Raw genomic sequence first — 17,456 nt, forward strand, 5'->3', positions numbered from 1 at the left:
TACCTGTATTCTTTTTTAAGTTAATTTGTGTTGCCTGTTTTTACTGTTTTAATGTAAAGCACTTTGAGCTGCAGTATTAGTATTGTTGTTTTTATCAGCATTGCTTTTATTTGTATTGTTATTAATAATAAAAATAACATTATTGTTTGGCTATTATTGGCTGAGCTAGCTGAGGTATAGCAATGTGTAACTTCTCTGTCAAATGTTGCATGCAATACATTATATATACAGTATATATATATTGTCATATCATATACATATACACACATATTTATATACATATATACATATACATATACATATACAGTATATGTTGATTCTCATCAGCACCAGACCAAGTTTGACTTCGCAGTTCAGACGTCATTTAGTTTTTTACTTGGACCAATCAGAGCGCAGCAGGCGGGGCTAGACAGCACGAGGTTAGGTTGACTTACTTTCTTAGGTTGAGGGACAAACGTGGATGGTCGTTTGTGAGAAGCATGGACTTCCTGCTTATCAGCTGGAGAGTTTACCCACACTTGTCATGACTGAAGAGGAAACAGAAAACGTATGTACACTTCCAGTATTTGTACTTGATCATAATATCGCTTGTACTTGCGTTACGGTTATATTTAGATATTTGTAGTTTCCGGAAAGCCCGATGAATGACGCTGCCAAACTGCATTGAAAAAGTGACAGTTTAATATTGCTGTGGTTATAGCCACTTGTTAATGGCTGTTTAAACATATGTAACGCTATATTACAGATTAAAAGGGGCTATATTCAAATTCGGCTTGCATCAAATGTCATAAGTATGGCTTATCTTGGTTAAACATTCAAAAATGTGCTTATATGTTCACTAATGGAGCCACTGCCTGTAAACCAACCCTGCTAGTTGGATGCAGGTTGTTCGATTTATGTTTTGCACTCATGCTTTGTCCTATTTATGCCTCGCAGATACTGTGGATACTTTTAAAAGCCAGCTAAAAACCCACCTGTTCAGGCTGGCGTTTGTGTAAAAGTAAACTCATGTCCTAGACCTGCTCTTAAAATATGTTTTACATTTTTATTTAATTTTTTATTATTTAAATTTTTTAAATTTTTTTTTTTATTTTCTCTGTGTAGATAATTTATTGACCCTTGGGTCATATTGTGTTTTTTATGCTTTTAAATGTCTGCTCTGTTAAGCACTTTGTGATATTACTGTCTGTGAAAAGCGCTATATAAATAAAATTCATTCATTCATTCATTTATGGTGGACCATGGGAGTCATATTATGAGCCTCATCAGTCACATGAGCCTCATCACATTCCTGTGGAGATTTGGTGCCATGTTCTCCTTGGGTGACATTAATCTGATGGAGGACAGTAAGCCTTAAAGACACAAATCCCCCCCAAGATTGTGATTTTCATACTTTTTTCTTTACTCCTAGGTTTAGCTCTCAAAGATATGGAAGCGCATGATGAGGAGGAGAGACTGTGTGGGAAGTGGAGGTTTGCCTGCGGTTTGTACAGTTACAACTTGCGGGATGTCTTCACATGGTGAGTACTTATCCGTGTAATGAATAAGTGAATGCATGATTTGCATAATTAAACATACCATTTCAGAAAGCTTAACGAGTACATTCATGTATTAAATAATAATAAGTTTCAATTCGTAGTGTCTCCTCTCAACACCCGTAAACTCTTTATTACACTGACCTCTAGTGGTTTAACATGTCCTCTCGGTGCAGTGATGTAGAAGTGTACTCCACGGTGTGTCGGTACACTGTGACATCACTGGTGGGTGTGGTTACACGTGCGGTAAATGCACACTTCTGACCACACCCAGGTGATCTCTGGAATGTAAATTTACTTGTAAAGTGAAAGCTTTGCCTCCAGACTCGGCTTCCTTTCCCCTTGCAGCACCTTCCTTCATGAGTCTGACAAAGAGGCAACAGGTGGGGCTGTTGCGTTGCATTTAGCATTTAGCATTGTAGTTGACACGTGCTTCTCTCCCTGACCCTCCAGGCGTCTGCTGAAGACCATCTTAATGGGGCAGGTCTTGTCCCTGCTGATCTGTGGCACGGCAGTGAGCTGTCAGTACCTGGCCGATGCCGAGGTTAAGACGCCCATGCTGCAGAGCTTCTTCAACTACGTCCTGCTGCTCGTCTATACGACCATCCTCAGCACACGCAAAGGTCAGCATGTCTGGACTTGTAATTGGTCTCTTTTTATCTTTTAAACCTGCAGTAAATTGTTTTCTGACCACGTGGGGGCAGCAGCTACAACCTGTAAAAACCAACTCCTGAGTAAAGTACTTGGCTCTTTAGCTGCTGAATGCTCCATTATGTTCTCCAGATAGTCACTTACTATGTCTGTCTGCTTTTTGCTGCCAAGCAGATATTATTATTCGTGCATTGGGGGATTTTAGAGATTTGTTTTTTGCACAAAACAGCTCACTGCAGCAGCTGGAAAATACACCGATTAACGGTAAGAGTGAGCCAAAACTAAGAGCGACACCTTTCACATACAATGCACATTGTTAGTATAAACAAATATTGATGATAGCAGCTTTAATTAAAATGTATTATAAAATGAGACAAAAATGGTCACAAGTTATAGCACAAGCGACGACATATTTTTGACATTTTGGTCTACAATAATCTGGAAGCAAATATGCAAGACCAGCGTGGAACTGTTTAATGTCATTATGCTACATTTAGTCTATTTGTATGTAAACCCATTGAAGGGACAGTTTGCGTGAAAAATTGTGTTCAAAAGTATCTTTTGGAAAAATGTGTTCACCATTCCTACTCTGAAGTAAACCTCGGTTTCTACAGGCGACAGGAACATCTTGCAAATTCTGAAAACCAAATGGTGGAAGTATTTGGTGATGGGTCTGGCAGACGTCGAGGCAAACTATGCAGTTGTGAAGGCCTACCAGTTCACCACGCTGACAAGTATACAGGTGAGAGACAACAGTCCGGATCCATCAGCTCAGGGTGCTGGTTGTGTGAACACATGCTTTAACAGAAACAGGACAGGGACCTGATGAAGTCTGTTATTTATTGTGTATATATGGTTGAAATCAATGTCGTTATCCCGTGTGTTTCAGCTGCTGGACTGCTTCGTGATCCCCGTGCTGATGGTACTGGCCTGGTTCTTCCTGAAGACTCGCTACAGGCTGGTCCACTTTGTCGCCGTGGCGGTGTGCTTGTTGGGGGTGGGGGCCATGGTGGGAGCCGACATCCTGGCTGGAAGAGACCAGGGATCCAGTAAGGACACTTTCAAAATAAAGACGATCATTACTATCTATTTTATTCAAGTGCGATTTTTACTTGTAACAGAGTGTTTTGGTAATTGTGGTGATAGCACTTTTACGTAATATAAGATCTTTGCACTTCTGTCATCATCACTGGTGTTAATCAATGACGCTGGCTCGGTCGGTCTCTCCCCGCCTGAACTTTCATCATCAGTGAGTCAGATCCTCTCGTTGTCGCTCTCTCTCCACAATCCTCTCCTCCTCTCTCTCTCACTCTCTCTCTCTCTCTCTCTCTCTCTCTTTTTGCTTTTTTAAAAAGTCTGTTATAGATTGCTCCATTTTTGGAGCCCATTAACAGTTAAATGGACCGATTCGTCAAGCTTTCAGCCGCTACGTACACACACACACGCAACGAGCTGAGCACCGCGACGCACACCCGTATGGAGTTTAATTAGTATTAACCCATGCACATAAATAACCAGGCGCACGCACGTCACACGAGTGAACAGAGCGAGCAGAAAAATAATCTTTGCATTTCTGCTCTGAATGCACAAACGCTGTCCTGAGGACATTTGACTATGACGAGCATCAGCTGAGTGAGTTTGAGTCCTGATCATAACGTGATGGTAATATCATTGTACCTCTTGCTCGGTGGTTTCTATATTAATATTATGAACCTGTAACATGTCCATCTCTACAGTATAACTGGCCTTTTCTCTCTCTCTCTCTCTCTGTGCAGCCAGAAATGTGGTGCTGGGAGATGGTTTGGTGCTGCTCAGTGCCGTCTTCTATGCGGTGTCCAATGTGTGCCAAGAGTACACCGTGAAGAACTTGAGCCAGATCGAATTCCTGGGCATGATGGGCCTCTTTGGGACCCTCATCAGCGGCATACAGCTGTGGGTTATTGCTTGAATCCCTCATATGTTAAATAATCCTATAGGGTTGAATATATGTGTCTGCATGACTCTTACAAGTTCCCAAAATAATGTCTATAATCTAAACCTCTCGTTTTGGTGCACCAATTTGGTTTTAGGGTATTTTTATGTTAAAGTGTGACAGAGAAGCGTTTTTCACACCACGTTAACTTTGCGTTACAGAGCCGTCCTGGAAACTCGTGCAGTAGCGGCAATAAAATGGGACTTTCACATCTGTAAGTTAGCTTCCTTGTCTTGTTAAATCCGAGTGTGTTGAAGGTGTGATGCGTGTCTTACTAAAGTCTGTTCGTTGTCTCCTGCAGCCATGCTGTTTGCGGTCTACGCCCTGTGTATGTTCGCGCTGTACAGCTTCATGCCTGTGGTGGTGAAGATGACCAGCGCTACCGCGGTCAACCTCTCTCTGCTCACCGCCGACCTCTTCAGCCTCTTCTGTGGCATCTTCCTCTTCCACTGCACAGTGAGTGGGACCAGAGAAGCGGCCGTAATGTTGCCGTCAGGGCTCTTAATCACATTCGATGGGATTTATAGCCTCTTTGCTGCCTTGAAGCGTGTTTCGAAGTCCCGCTTTAATGTTGCGTGCCTTTATATCATTCCTGGAGAAGACAAGTTTATGCAGCTCTGCTTCAGACTCGCAACAGCAGGACTTTTCCTTGACCCTCATTTTTAGCAGCAGGAGGTGATATAGATCATTAAAAAAGACTCTAGCAATAAATCCAGCAGCAGTAGTTGTTAGAGTGGGGGAAAAAGCAAGATGATAATATTCAACGTTAACATGTCTGTCTCGTGTCTCGTCCTCAGTTTTCAACGCTGTACATCATGTCGTTCGTCATCATCACTGTGGGTTTCGTCATGTTCAACGCCGTCCCCACGTACTCTGCTTTGCCGGAGTCCGGCTCCAGCGGGGACGAGCCGGCCGAGGTGTTCGCCGACCTCACTGCTGAGAGCTCCTCGGACCAGTTACTGTCTGCAGGCAGAGACGCTCCGAGAACTGAGGCGGCTGTGGCTGCGCTGTGAAGAAGGTCGCTTAAAGCTGATCGAGTGCAACACTCGGAGGTGTGGGTTTTTGTTTTCCTCTATCATAGGTCACTTTGAAGAGGACTGACTTTGACGTTCTCACACAAGTACACGTTTTCTTGTACTCAGACAGAAAGTAAGAGTTTGCATAGACATATTCTTCATTCCTATTTATGTTTTTGTATTTTTCTTTATCAACGGGGATCAAACATCACGTAATATTCCTCGTGTACTGGATGTCGATGTGTTCAACACAAACAATGCACTTCTATTTATTGTGTCAAAACAGATGTGTTACTTCCTTTCTCCTTTTCCAAAATCGATATTTTATATTTTATGAAATGCATCAGCCGCCACTATGTTCTGTCATTGTTTTGACTTTGAAAACACTCACAAAGTTGTATTCTTGTTGCCTATGGTGCCGTTACAATTTTTGTTTGGTAATTTATCAAATAAACTGTAAAGCATGTTGACGTGCAGAAGTTTCACTTTTTACAATTAAATAGATTTTTATATTAACCTGGGTCGTCATCATTTCCCAATTTCCACTTTAAATGTGTGGTTCTACGACAGTCGGTGATTATTAATCTGCTATTATAATAAATGAATGTATTCATTTATGCCTCTGGCCCAACAACTGTGGCCAGAGGCATTGTGTTGCCTCCGTGCATCCGTCCTGTTCTCTTCATCCCTATCATTATGATAGAAAATAAAGTACATACCTGCAAACTTGTCGCTTTTCGGCGAAATTTGCCGTTTTGAATCACGTGAATCGTGTTGAACTCATGTGGCTTTGCTCAGAAACCTATTTACTCCGTTGTGTATTCTTCTTACAATTTTAGTTTCACCCAGACATTTCTCCATTCCAAAAGCTCAATGTCCAGTCAAAAAAAATGCACTTTAAATGTAATTATTACGGCTTGTTGCACTGCCCCCAAGTGGCAAAAACGATTACTGCATGCATTTTAAACATGGTGGAGGTACACGGTAAGATTTTATTAAGGGGCCAAGGAACTCCTGGTGTGGCCCCCGCAGACTGCTTATAGAAATCTGTCCTCGAGATCACAGGTCTCAGCAACAGCGAGCAGTATTTAAATTACATTTTGAAGTTTGTCATTTCAAGTCTTTGTAGATAACAGGAGTGTCGGCAAAGTTCCCCTCAAATGCAAAAAAATATATTGTTATTCAGGATCCTTACAGGGTCAAATCTAGCCACCAGCTAGTGTCTGAAGGCGGTGGGAAACAAATGATGTGCACATTGATTGGTGACTGATGGCTTTAACCCTGTGTGTGCTGCACTGCATTGCTGTGCTGTAGCTTTTAGACTTGAACCTCCTCCAGTCAGTGACTGTCATCATGGACGAAAAGCACACGACTGTAGCCGAGTGAAGAGGACCGGAACGCTGCATCCCCGTCTTTGTTTTGCCTGCTGTTATTATTTGCAATCGGTAAGTGGAAAACGTTGTCTTTTATTGAATGTGTTATATTGCTTGTATTGTCTGCACGGGCGCTGTCACAGGCACCGTCTGTTGCTACGGATTACGCACAGTGTCTGTGCTTCGGGTCGCTAATCAGACCGGAGACGATCGAGCATTAATTATCTGGTTTTACTGGATTATGATTCTCCGAAGGGTGGAATAAACACAATAGGATGCTAGCGCGAGTCACTTGTATTCATTGCACCGATTGAACAGATTGAACAGAAACGCTGCGCGCACCGAGGTAAATAAATAAATAAATAAATAAAAAAGCAGCCTGCAGATCACATGCGCGTTCATTCTTCAGCACCGCGGACAGCTCCGGAGCTGCGGGCCTGAGCTCACCGCTTCTCTCGGCCTCATCCTGGGACATTAATTGAAGCACTAAACGACCCTCAGCTCCTCTTGTTTTCTGTCTCCAGGTGATCAATCAGCACTGAAGAAACCCGAGCGGTGACTGCGGCCGAGATGAAGCATTTTCTGAGGTAAAGAGACTCCATTATCGCAAATGATGCAGAGCTACAGTTTAATTTATGTCAAAACCTGAAGGAATTCATTAAAGCCCCCCCCCCCCTCTCCTCTTCTGAGCCCATCTTCGATCTACTGTAATGACTTGTTTATACCAAATTCGCAGTTCTCCCATTTAAGCTCAATCGATGACTGTGTGGCTGCTGTGTTGTAAACTGGTGGGTCGTTGATAGAGGCCTCTTAATTATGGAGCACATGTAAACCAAGTGGCGTCTCTGCTAATAGAGCTGTTGCTTTATGTGTAGGCCTATTGCTGTATTTATTTATATACTTTATGATAGTCTTCAAATAACGTAAAAACGTTATGACCGTTATTATACACAACACTAATCACACTTCTTGGTACATTTGTAATCATTTTATCAGTAAATTCATATTTGTTCATAGATTTGTATAAATTACATTGCTGATATTCTAAGGTGCTTTAGGCAAATCGTTTGTATAGCTGTATACAATACATACAAAGGCAGTATGCTCTTTATTATGTTATTTTTATTTATAAAATTAAATATACAAACATGACTTAAAAAGGGTAGAATAGAGTAGAAGATATGTATAGAGATGAGCTAAAATGTAATAAAAAGGATACGATTGGAGAATAAAAGCTATGCAGTGCGACAGAGCAGTGCATGATATGAATAATAATCCCTCATTTGATTTAATTCAAGGCTTTGAAATGACAAAAGTATTCAAACTTGAAAGTTCCAGATATGTGGTGCATACAAACTGAATTCTGCTTCTCCGTGTTTAGTGTTGACTGTTGTGAAAGATACACTGTCAACTACTTTTATATTGATTTTCAGTCATCCACAGATTGTAAAATCGTTATATTGTTTAGTCGCCACAGACAAATAACACAATAGATAAAAACGAACGTGGTAATAGTTTACTGATGTAAAATGATTCACAGTCCAGCTTTTATTGTTTTTGGCTGATCAGGATTTAAAAGGTTGCTCCAGTGATTTAGTGTTGCACTTTAGTTGGGGTGGAGATATCCTGGCTTTAAGGTCAAACTAGAATAGAACAACAGCTTCTTTACGTTACAGACTTTCTTGGAAACTCCACGTTTCCTGATTGTAGCTCAGGTTTTCTGTTTTAATTTGTAATCTTCAGGCCCAAACTAACATTTTCTGAGCTCCTCCAGACCCACAGAAGACATTGCAGAGCGGCCCCATTACCCACACTTGTGGTATTTGCGAGTACTCAAATGCCCACTTGTTTTTCCGGTAACTCACTCCCCAAGGGCCAGTTAAGACCGCAAGCACGTGAAGGTGTGTCACAGCTCACTGGGACACACTTAGGATTAATGAGGCCATCCCATCGTGAACACAAAGGCTCTTTGCTCGCGATAATTGAAAGTCTAGCTGGAGTAAAATAAACTCTATTTTTTTAACATCATATCCCTGTCATTTCACTTCTGTAAAAACGGCTTCAAATCATCGTATCAAATGGGGGCGACCATCTAGGTCCATTCCAATGTGAACAATTCTATTCAAATCCCTCTCGTTCACCGCTCAAATATATTAGGTTTCACTGTGAAATACATCACAGTACAGAAGCAGTACCCATCCCTACCTTCAGCTCATGTAAAAACACGCTGTAGAAACATGGCAGTGCAAGATGGCGGACTCCGTGGAAGAGGACCCGCTCCCCATGTAGATATGAATGGCTTTTTCTAAGCGGCAGTTTCAGGTCATTACACACAAATGACAACGTAATTTATGAATATTATATTCCATTTCTGCCAATAAACCCCCCCCCCTAAATGTTACACACTGTTGCTTTAAGTTTCACTGGGACTTAAACATTTAAAATAAGCATCAATGCAAGGCAAGGCAAGTTTATTTGTATAGCACATTTCAACAACAAGGTAATTCAAAGTGCTTCACATAAAACCAAAACAGAAGGCAAAAGAAAAGGAGATTTAAAAACAATTAAGAACATTCATTGAAACATGAAAAAACAGTGCAAGAAATAAAAGACTCCCCTTGGCTGTATATCTTCATCCCTACTCCTCTTCATCCCTCTTATTTAGCCCATTTGACATGTTTTTATTTCGCGTTTTACTATAAATCCCCCAATTTACTGAACTACATGTAAGACCCTATGACATACTTTTTTTTGTAAGAAATTACAGTTAAAGCAAGTTTGAGAAGAAAAGGGCTGCAACTAGTGACTTGTCATTATCGGTTAATCTGGCGATTATTATAGGTCTGTAAAATATTACAAAATAGTTGGAAATGCTCATCACACCATCCCAGAGCACAAGGTGACGTTTGTTGTTTTCAACAGTCCAAAACAATAACCAAAAATATTCAATTTACTATCATGTCAGACCAAAACAAAGCAACTAAATCCACTAATTTAAGAACATGGAAACATTAAAAATAAATATCGATCATCAAAGTAGTTGCCAATTTATTTATTTTCGTTTAATTGACTTATCGTAGCAGCTCTAAAATGCATTGACAATGTCTTGGTGTTAAGAAGCAAAATAAATTACATTTTACGACTGCAAAGTGCTTGATAAAAGACACAAGACCAACAGATGTAAAGCGCAATAAAATACAAATGAGATTAAGATGAGGAGCAATTTAACAGATGAAATGAACTGCTAAATACTACTCTTTATATTTGTTAATATTATGAGCTGTTTTCTGTTCATTTTGATGATTTAACTGTACAATATACTGCAGCAGTAAATACTCACTTTTCTTCTTCAAGAGAAAATTCATTTTACACATAGCAGACAGATGTTTTTCTCAAAAAAGCCTTGGTGGCCTACGTGGCGGTCTGGGCCTCCAGAATGAATCTTTGTGAAATACTCGTCTTACCTATTAAGGCACCTCTTGTCTTCTCCTCTCCAGAGTGGTGACCCAGTTCTTCGTGTTCCTCTACTGTAAATGTCTGTGGCGGGGCCTCAAGTTTGTCGCCAGGAAGTTTACGGGGCGCTGTGAGCTGCAGCGAATCTGCTACAACAACAAGCATGGAGCTCGCAGGACACTCAAGATCGGTAGGTCCACACGCTGCCCGACATTTATTGAGCTAACTCGTGTATAAAACAGCTTTACACTGATTGATGACGTCAATATTTCATTTCATATCAAAAAGCACATTTGAAAAGTTTGTTTGCAAAAACAGATAAACCAACACCAGTTGTCTTACACTTTGCAACCATCTCCTTCCAGAGTCGTCCCTGAGGTACTCCAAGAATGAGGTACGGCTCTCTAAATCGATGAATATACTCAAATTTCTAGCTTCAGGCCATTTACATCAAATCCCACTTTCTCCTCCTCGTCTCCGCCATCCTTCTGTGCTTTCGGTCCTCTCTAGCTGCTGCAGTCTGCCCTCAGCGTCCATCCTGACAAAGTGGAGAAAACCATTGACGACATCATGGCACTGAAGAAGATCAACCCTGACACCAACCCACAGTGAGACGCTGCATTACATCAACACATTTCTGTGACGTTATCACTCACGTTGGGGTGTGGTGGTAAATCGGTGTCATCACATTGAATCCTCAGACTAGCTGTTAATAAAGTACTGTGCTTGTACATCATTAATAGCTCTGATATCCCTCATGCAAACAGCCCCCTCCTCTTCCCCGCGTGTCCCCCAGGTTAGGCATCTCTCTCCAGGCCACCCTGCTGCAAATTGTGGGCTACAGGAGTCTGGTGGCGGAGGTGGAGAAGCTGCGCAGGGAGCCTTACGACTGTGAGAACCCCGAGCACGAGGACATGCTGATGAAGGTACGCAGCTCTCTGTGGCTGTTTGTATGTGTAAAAAGAATCACAACAACAGGGGTGATTATATTTATTTGTATTGAACCTCCTGTGGTTGACGGGTGAACTGTCCATGGTCTATCCTAACATCTGTATTTCCCAAAATGTCGAACTACTGAAGTCAGTATTTAAATGTTCCTATACTCAGAAAGCTCATAAGGTATAATGCTAGGTGTGTGTGTGTGTGTGTTGCAGCTGTGGAAGGAGCTGCGTCCGGACGCCCCTCTCACCGCTCGCATCTCTAAACAGTGGTGTGAAATCGGTTTCCAAGGCAGCGACCCCAAGACTGATTTCAGAGGCATGGGCCTGCTGGGCCTGCAAAACCTGCTGTGAGCTCACTCTGATCGCAATCCAAAGACAACAGTCTACCGGGATAGAAGACATATTTACATGTGGACCTTTACATTACAACTAAATATGCAGTGCAACAACAGCTATTTAAGAACTGTACTTAATAATACATAGTTATTAGTCTAGAAATACACCAATTATGGGTTTCTTTAATTCCCTTCTCTGGAATCTTCTCTTGTTTCTCTGCAGGTATTTCGCAGAACATGATAAAACCACTGCTCTGCAGATGCTCCACGACTCCCTGCAACCAAAGCACAAGTATGGCAGCCAATCCTTTTTCTCAACGTTTACCCAAAGCATAATAAAATGAAAGGAATGCACTGACTGTTTGGGTAGAAAGGCTCTCTGGTCGACTGCAGTGTTCTGAGTAAATCAATGACTCCAGGGTAGCACTGTAAAACTGAGCAAATGTGAGTTTTTAGCAGATGTAAAGCGACTTGGTGAGAAACCGACACTGCTAGAATGTACATCTATTTATAGCAGATGGTTCATTGAAACTATGTACAGCTAAAACCAACCTTACAACAGAATAGCTCAAGATTCAAAGATACATTTCGTCATCCTTAATATCATGGCAATTATAGCTTGCTATGCTCCCCCATGTGGCCAACATCACTAAATGCGGCGTTATAATCTTTCTACCTGACATGCGGTGTATCCCTTCAAATTGAAACTGCGCTGAATCATCGATAACTCTGCATTCACCACATTCTGCTTGATTATATTCATTCTTACAGCTTTCTGTCATTCACTGCGCCTTCTTTTACCGACCGCCGCTGTCGCTGCTGCTGCTCGTTTTGTTTGTCATCGGCGTCTCAGTGAGCTGTCTCATTTCACGAATGAAGATCCTTCTTCTTTTTCTCCTCCACCTCCACCTCCACCTTTCTGCCCATGCCTCCCTCTCTGACTCTCACATGCACTGTTGTAGGAGCACACACAGAAAACCAAGGTACTTGATTTCACTGTCATTCTTTTTCCACTGCATTCATAGCTTTCTCTTTTGGGCTGATGTTTCACGCATTTAAAGCTGCACCATTTACTTACATGTTATTTGTACTCGGTCATCTTCATGACACTGGCAAATGCTTTGAAAATGTATTTATGTAACACAATGGATAATATATTGATGGATGTGCTGTTTGAGGACTTGACTCCATCACTGCTTAACTGCAACGCTATACTCTTGACCTTATGTTGCACAGACAAATAAAGACCATCGAATAATATTCTAAACCCATTTAAAGAAAGTGACATATGTGAGTTTACGTTTGTATACGTCTTTAGAACGTAAATTTGTAATTTAAAGATGTGTCACAAGGTTCTGCGGTGCACTCAGTGCTGTTTCACATGTAGACAGTGTGTGACTCGAGTGTTGTGTCCTTCACAGTGAGACAGACAAGCCTGAATGGGAACAGAAGAACATCGACAAAGCTATCGGGTAAGTGTGTGCACATGTGCTGTATGATGGCGTGCACGAGTGTGTGTGGAGGCCAAACTGGGCGACTGATGCTGCAGCTCTGCGCGTTTTGACCTCAATACAGAGCAGCAGAGAGGCTCTGTGATGCGGCCACGTGAGTGTCTATATGTAGGAAGTGTTTTACTGCTGTGTGCCCTCCTGCGCTGCCTTCTGCCTCCAGTCTGCCTCATCTTTGATAAGCACCAATGTCTGACTCTAAAAACACAGAAAATCCTTTGTGAGGACGCTCCAGCAGAGCAGCAAGCTGTGAAAGTCATTTTTACTGTGGCAGTGGGCGCACTAAAGGGATCGTTTGGGATTGGTACCACATCCCACACATTTGAACCATGTGTACTTTACTTTGTAGGGAGGTAAGGGATGACTGAGCTTTGACAAAAAAGACTTCTGACTTCTGAGGCTTACACTGAAAACATATAGAATTGGAGTGCCTAAGGTAGCCAAATGGTCTCGTCCATATCTTTAATGTCCACCAGCATTTCCAACTTTTTGGCTGTAATCAGTGAATGTGTAGGGTTTATGGGAAGTGGTGTGCGATAAAGTCTGTTAAAAAACACACCTCTCACACTCCTATTAAAACCATCGAACAAACTCAAACTTCCGACAAACTAACGTCTATATTTTTTTTATCTCCTCCCTCCAGATACTCTTTTGCCATTGTGGGCATCAACATCACAGACCTGGCCTACTCTCTGATGGTGAGCGGAGCTCTGAAGACCCACCTGTACAATGTGGCCCCAGAGATGCCGAGCCTGCAGCACTTCCAGCAGACCTTCTGTGAGTTCACTTTTCCTGCAAACTCAGATATTAATGAAGATGCCACCAACACAGACCTTGAATTTTCCTCTTTTAGTTGCCATCCTGGTATCTAAGAAGAGGAAAGATAATGTCCTTCCAGGTTCTTACAAAAAGCCAATTTGTCCTAAGGGGGTCCATTCAGGTCCACAAACAGATGTGAAGGCTGCTGGCTTTGTGGCTCTGGCTGGCTGTGACATTTGACGAATATTGTCTCTCAAACTTACTTTTCATATTTATGAATAAATCTTTTGCAGTTTGAATTATGAAAACTGGTGGGCATGAGTAAGCTTTTAAAATACATTTTAGTGAAAATTGCAAGTGACAAATTCGTTTTTATATTTTGTTTTTTTGAGAAAAGTTGAGAAAAGCTAGTTGCTAACTTTGTCAGAAGAAAATAGTTGTGGGTCTGGAAAACCAAAACAAAGATTTTTTTCTGGCTATGAAGCTCCATAGAGCTGATGCTAACTTCAATTGGGGGATAATTCTCTGTGGGTTTGTCACTATAAGAAACACTTTCCACATACACGTTTTCATTTGATCCACAATTAATATGAAACATATTGATCGTAGTCACTCCAAAGAACATAAAGGATGATTTTCTTTTCTTTTCTTCATGGCAGGTTACCTGATGCAGGAATTTCACCGTTTCTGGATCGAGGAGGATCCCAGCGACATCATGGAGTTCAACCGGGTCCGCTCCAAGTTCCACCGGAGGATCCTGCGACAGCTGAAGAACCCGGACATGGCTCTGTGCCCCCACTTCTCCGCCTCCAACCTCCACCTGGTCAACCTCTAAACTCTCCCCCCACCGCCCTCACTGAACCCTTCATTCCCCCACCGAGGTCTCTCTTGGATGTCCGGTAGGCCAACCAAAAAAAAAAAAAAAAAATCTGAAAACCCTTTACCCTCACATAGATGGTTCCTCAAACAGCTGGACACATCTGGGGAGACTCTTCCTTCTCTGCTCAGCCCACCTCGTCCCAGCTAACGTCATGTCGCATCACTGCCAAAAGCTCACTCAGCCGCTGCACGCACACACACACACACACACACACACACACACACACACACACACACACACACACACACACACACACACACACACACACACACACACACACACACACACACACACACACACACACACACACACATGTACACTCACACACTGCCTCTACGCCCTCACTGCAGCGTTACACCACCAGCATCAGAGATGACCATAGCGATTGTAGCTGTGCATGAGGAGGCTGCACCCCACAACTCATCATTGTTGCTTTAATTGGTCATAACGATTGTATCACAGCCATTACACCTCAGTTATGGACCCTGTGCTTATTCTCATAACAAACCAAATTGACTTTCTCAGCCAAAAAAAATAAGAAAATCCCTGTTAGAGATTGCAACGTTGTGCTCATCAGTTCAGAATATTTTGGCAAATAGCTGGTCGGCCTTTCAGCCACACAGTCAAATGTGTGGAATACAAATATTTTGTTTTCAAAATGAAGAGATATATGGATATAATTTTGAATGCAGCAGAAAAGAAATGTTGCTGACTCTGATTCAATCAAAAGCTATTTAAAGGGCCAGTTCATCTCTTAGCTTTGTCTGTATTAGCTGATCGAACAATAGATTGTACTGTACTTTTCATGTCAATGTGACATCAACACCGAAGACTTCTCCTTGCCAAAATATCGAATGTGGAGAACTTACAATCACAGCAGCAGTTTGTTTCTTGTGAGCTTTAATGTAGGTTTTGTAAACCTGTAAACCTGCAATGTTTATGAACATTTGAAAACTTCTTCTGTTGAGTCACACACATTGACTAAGAGGAATTAGGCAGCACAGTTGCCAGTTTGGATGAAAACAGAGCTTCTTCTCTTCTGCAATTCATAACTGTTTTTATTAACATGCCGAAAAATAATCTGAAAACATTCTTGAACATTTTAGTTTTTACAGGTTTGCAGAATGTCCTTGCCTTTGCTTTGACCCCATGCAGAGTTTCTGTTTTGAATGTTCCTCACATGCTCACATTCACGATTGTTTAACTCTATTTAAATTCATTGAATGTGACACTGTGTCCACTGTTGTATCAGCCAAAGCAATAATTCACATTCATTTCACTGCACATTTATTTTAAACGTGTATTGATTTGCACCATTCGTGCCAAAGTATTTGTTTTATTTTCTAACTCAGAGCTGGATTTATAATCACTCCATAGCTGCTACACATAGCTGTTCAACAGAAGTACATTTATTTTAAGATATCAGTGTAATTAGTGGAAACAAATGTCCCTGGACAATCGCTGCGCTGCATTTACAATGTTCAAATTTAGGGGAAAATCTGCTGAATTGCTTCATGGAAGTGCAAACACGTTTGTTCTTTTCTGTAAAGTCAAAGAGGACGCACAGGAAGCAGGAAGGGGTTGATGGAGGATCATAATGTTCTTGAGTGTGAATGTGGTCTTACTTTTTCTCCACCATGATCTTTTGTATCTCACAGTAAAGTATTCACTCAGCTCAAGATGTATTAATATTCGAAACAATGCTTCACACAGAAGCTTTAACAAGCATCTGCAGCAACCTGGAGAAATAAGACATTAAATGTCGAGCTGCTCCATAGAGAATGCATTAGGTGAGTCATACAATCGAGAGCTGACAGTGAAAATGCTAAAATAATAAAGATGGAGACGTTGATCGGCCAGTCAACGCAGAAAATAATGACGTTTTATGAACGTGGAATTCTTAGATTCACTGTCAGCTTCCTACTGTGGACTGCAAGGATATTTTTCAATCATTTTTGTTTTTGTTACACCCAGAAAGCTCCTCCTAGATCAGAAATATCTTTCATTGGCTTCACTTTTTAAAACTGGAGGTTGCCGCCTGGTTGTGACCAAAGAGTGATTTGCCAACTGATTGTCTATGGAGCGTTAGTTTGACCGTTATCTCAGCTCTGAGTCATATTCTTCCTTTGCACTGATGATTAATCATCTGACACGTGTACTTCCTCACTGAAACATGCGACCACTGTATTTAACATGAATGAGCATTCACATCATGTGTGATGCTGACAGCGCTGACAAATGTACGATATCATTTTACTGCCATGCTTGCACTGTTGATTGTCTTTTAATAGTGTTGAGTGTCCTCGTCCCACTAAAGTGAACGTCAATGCTTTTTTTTGTCACTATCATGCAGCTGTTTAATTGTTGAAACAAAAATGCAGTTTCCTTTATGATAATAAACCAGTAATTTGTGGTGTTAGGAGTATACGATACTGTAGATGAAGTTAGCTACATGCTGCTGTATATTCTGCTTTAAAACGGCCTTTATGACCACAATCTGCATGATGGTATTTTCATTGCCACTGACACGGCATTCTGTATTCTTCAGTAAAGCCTAAAGGAAGAATAGATATTGTTATTGCGTGCTTCATTTGTCCGTGTTGTACTTTTTGAGACCACAATAAAGACTAAATATCAGTTAACATTGCAGTTGACTGTTTATTGTACACCTGCAGTACTCGGATCCTTTACTTTGGTAGAAATAGTCCACGTCTGTCCACAACTAATCTCACATTCTGCGCCCGCAAACTGCAGAACATTTTGAGTGACACACTAGTGACTCAGACTTTTTCAAATCACCTTCTATTGCCTGTTTAATACTGCCATTGACTGCCTGCTGACTCCTCACACACTACTCTTGTAGCCCATTACAGTCCAGTGGGGTTAGTCGGTTGTGTTTATTCATTCACACAGTACAGCAGTGGTGGTTGCAGACACAGCTGGCGGAGATCTGCACTTTACTGAGTGCACTTCTCTAGTTATTTTGGTTATCGGGCCTGCAACTTTACCACCTTTTTGGTTTCTGTTGTGCTC

The 17,456-nt window shown here is 41.5% G+C and overlaps 2 protein-coding genes across 3 annotated transcripts; both read left to right on the plus strand.

Annotated features, from left to right (window-relative positions):
• Nucleotides 1-448: 448 nt before the first annotated feature.
• On the plus strand, nt 449-5,494 carry LOC306787870 (solute carrier family 35 member F2-like). The gene is made up of 9 exons (XM_079283176.1): nt 449-547; nt 1,412-1,520; nt 1,989-2,158; nt 2,801-2,928; nt 3,076-3,235; nt 3,962-4,118; nt 4,320-4,372; nt 4,460-4,614; nt 4,956-5,494. Exons 2-9 carry the CDS (start codon nt 1,429-1,431, stop codon nt 5,169-5,171), a joined length of 1,131 nt encoding a protein of 376 aa, XP_079139302.1. The 5' UTR covers nt 449-547; nt 1,412-1,428; the 3' UTR covers nt 5,172-5,494.
• A 1,035-nt stretch (nt 5,495-6,529) lies between these two features.
• elmod1 (ELMO/CED-12 domain containing 1) lies at nt 6,530-17,034 on the plus strand. 2 transcript variants are annotated; one of them, XM_079284124.1, is made up of 11 exons: nt 6,530-6,619; nt 7,072-7,134; nt 10,045-10,190; nt 10,366-10,394; nt 10,511-10,608; nt 10,797-10,926; nt 11,155-11,288; nt 11,500-11,568; nt 12,698-12,748; nt 13,428-13,561; nt 14,203-17,034. In XM_079284124.1, exons 2-11 carry the CDS (start codon nt 7,118-7,120, stop codon nt 14,376-14,378), a joined length of 984 nt encoding a protein of 327 aa, XP_079140250.1. In that variant the 5' UTR covers nt 6,530-6,619; nt 7,072-7,117; the 3' UTR covers nt 14,379-17,034. The 2 variants fall into 2 exon arrangements, with proteins under 2 accessions (XP_079140250.1, XP_079140251.1); XM_079284125.1 differs by lacking the exon at nt 6,530-6,619 and having other exon boundaries at nt 7,006-7,134.
• Nucleotides 17,035-17,456: the final 422 nt, after the last annotated feature.

The sequence above is a fragment of the Melanostigma gelatinosum genome (assembly GCF_949748355.1).
Source record: "Melanostigma gelatinosum genome assembly, chromosome: 14".
NCBI lineage: Eukaryota > Metazoa > Chordata > Actinopteri > Perciformes > Zoarcidae > Melanostigma > Melanostigma gelatinosum.

Coding starts and splice junctions, on each gene's coding strand:
- elmod1 (XM_079284124.1), top strand. Junction 10,395..10,510: donor TGAGGTACTCCAAGAATGAG/GTACGGCTCTCT, acceptor GGTCCTCTCTAG/CTGCTGCAGTCTGCCCTCAG. Junction 13,562..14,202: donor GCACTTCCAGCAGACCTTCT/GTGAGTTCACTT, acceptor TCTTCATGGCAG/GTTACCTGATGCAGGAATTT.
- LOC306787870 (XM_079283176.1), top strand. CDS start 1,429: ATGGAAGCGCATGATGAGGAGGAGAGACTGTGTGGGAAGTGGAGGTTT. Junction 2,929..3,075: donor CCACGCTGACAAGTATACAG/GTGAGAGACAAC, acceptor CGTGTGTTTCAG/CTGCTGGACTGCTTCGTGAT. Junction 3,236..3,961: donor TGGAAGAGACCAGGGATCCA/GTAAGGACACTT, acceptor CTCTCTGTGCAG/CCAGAAATGTGGTGCTGGGA.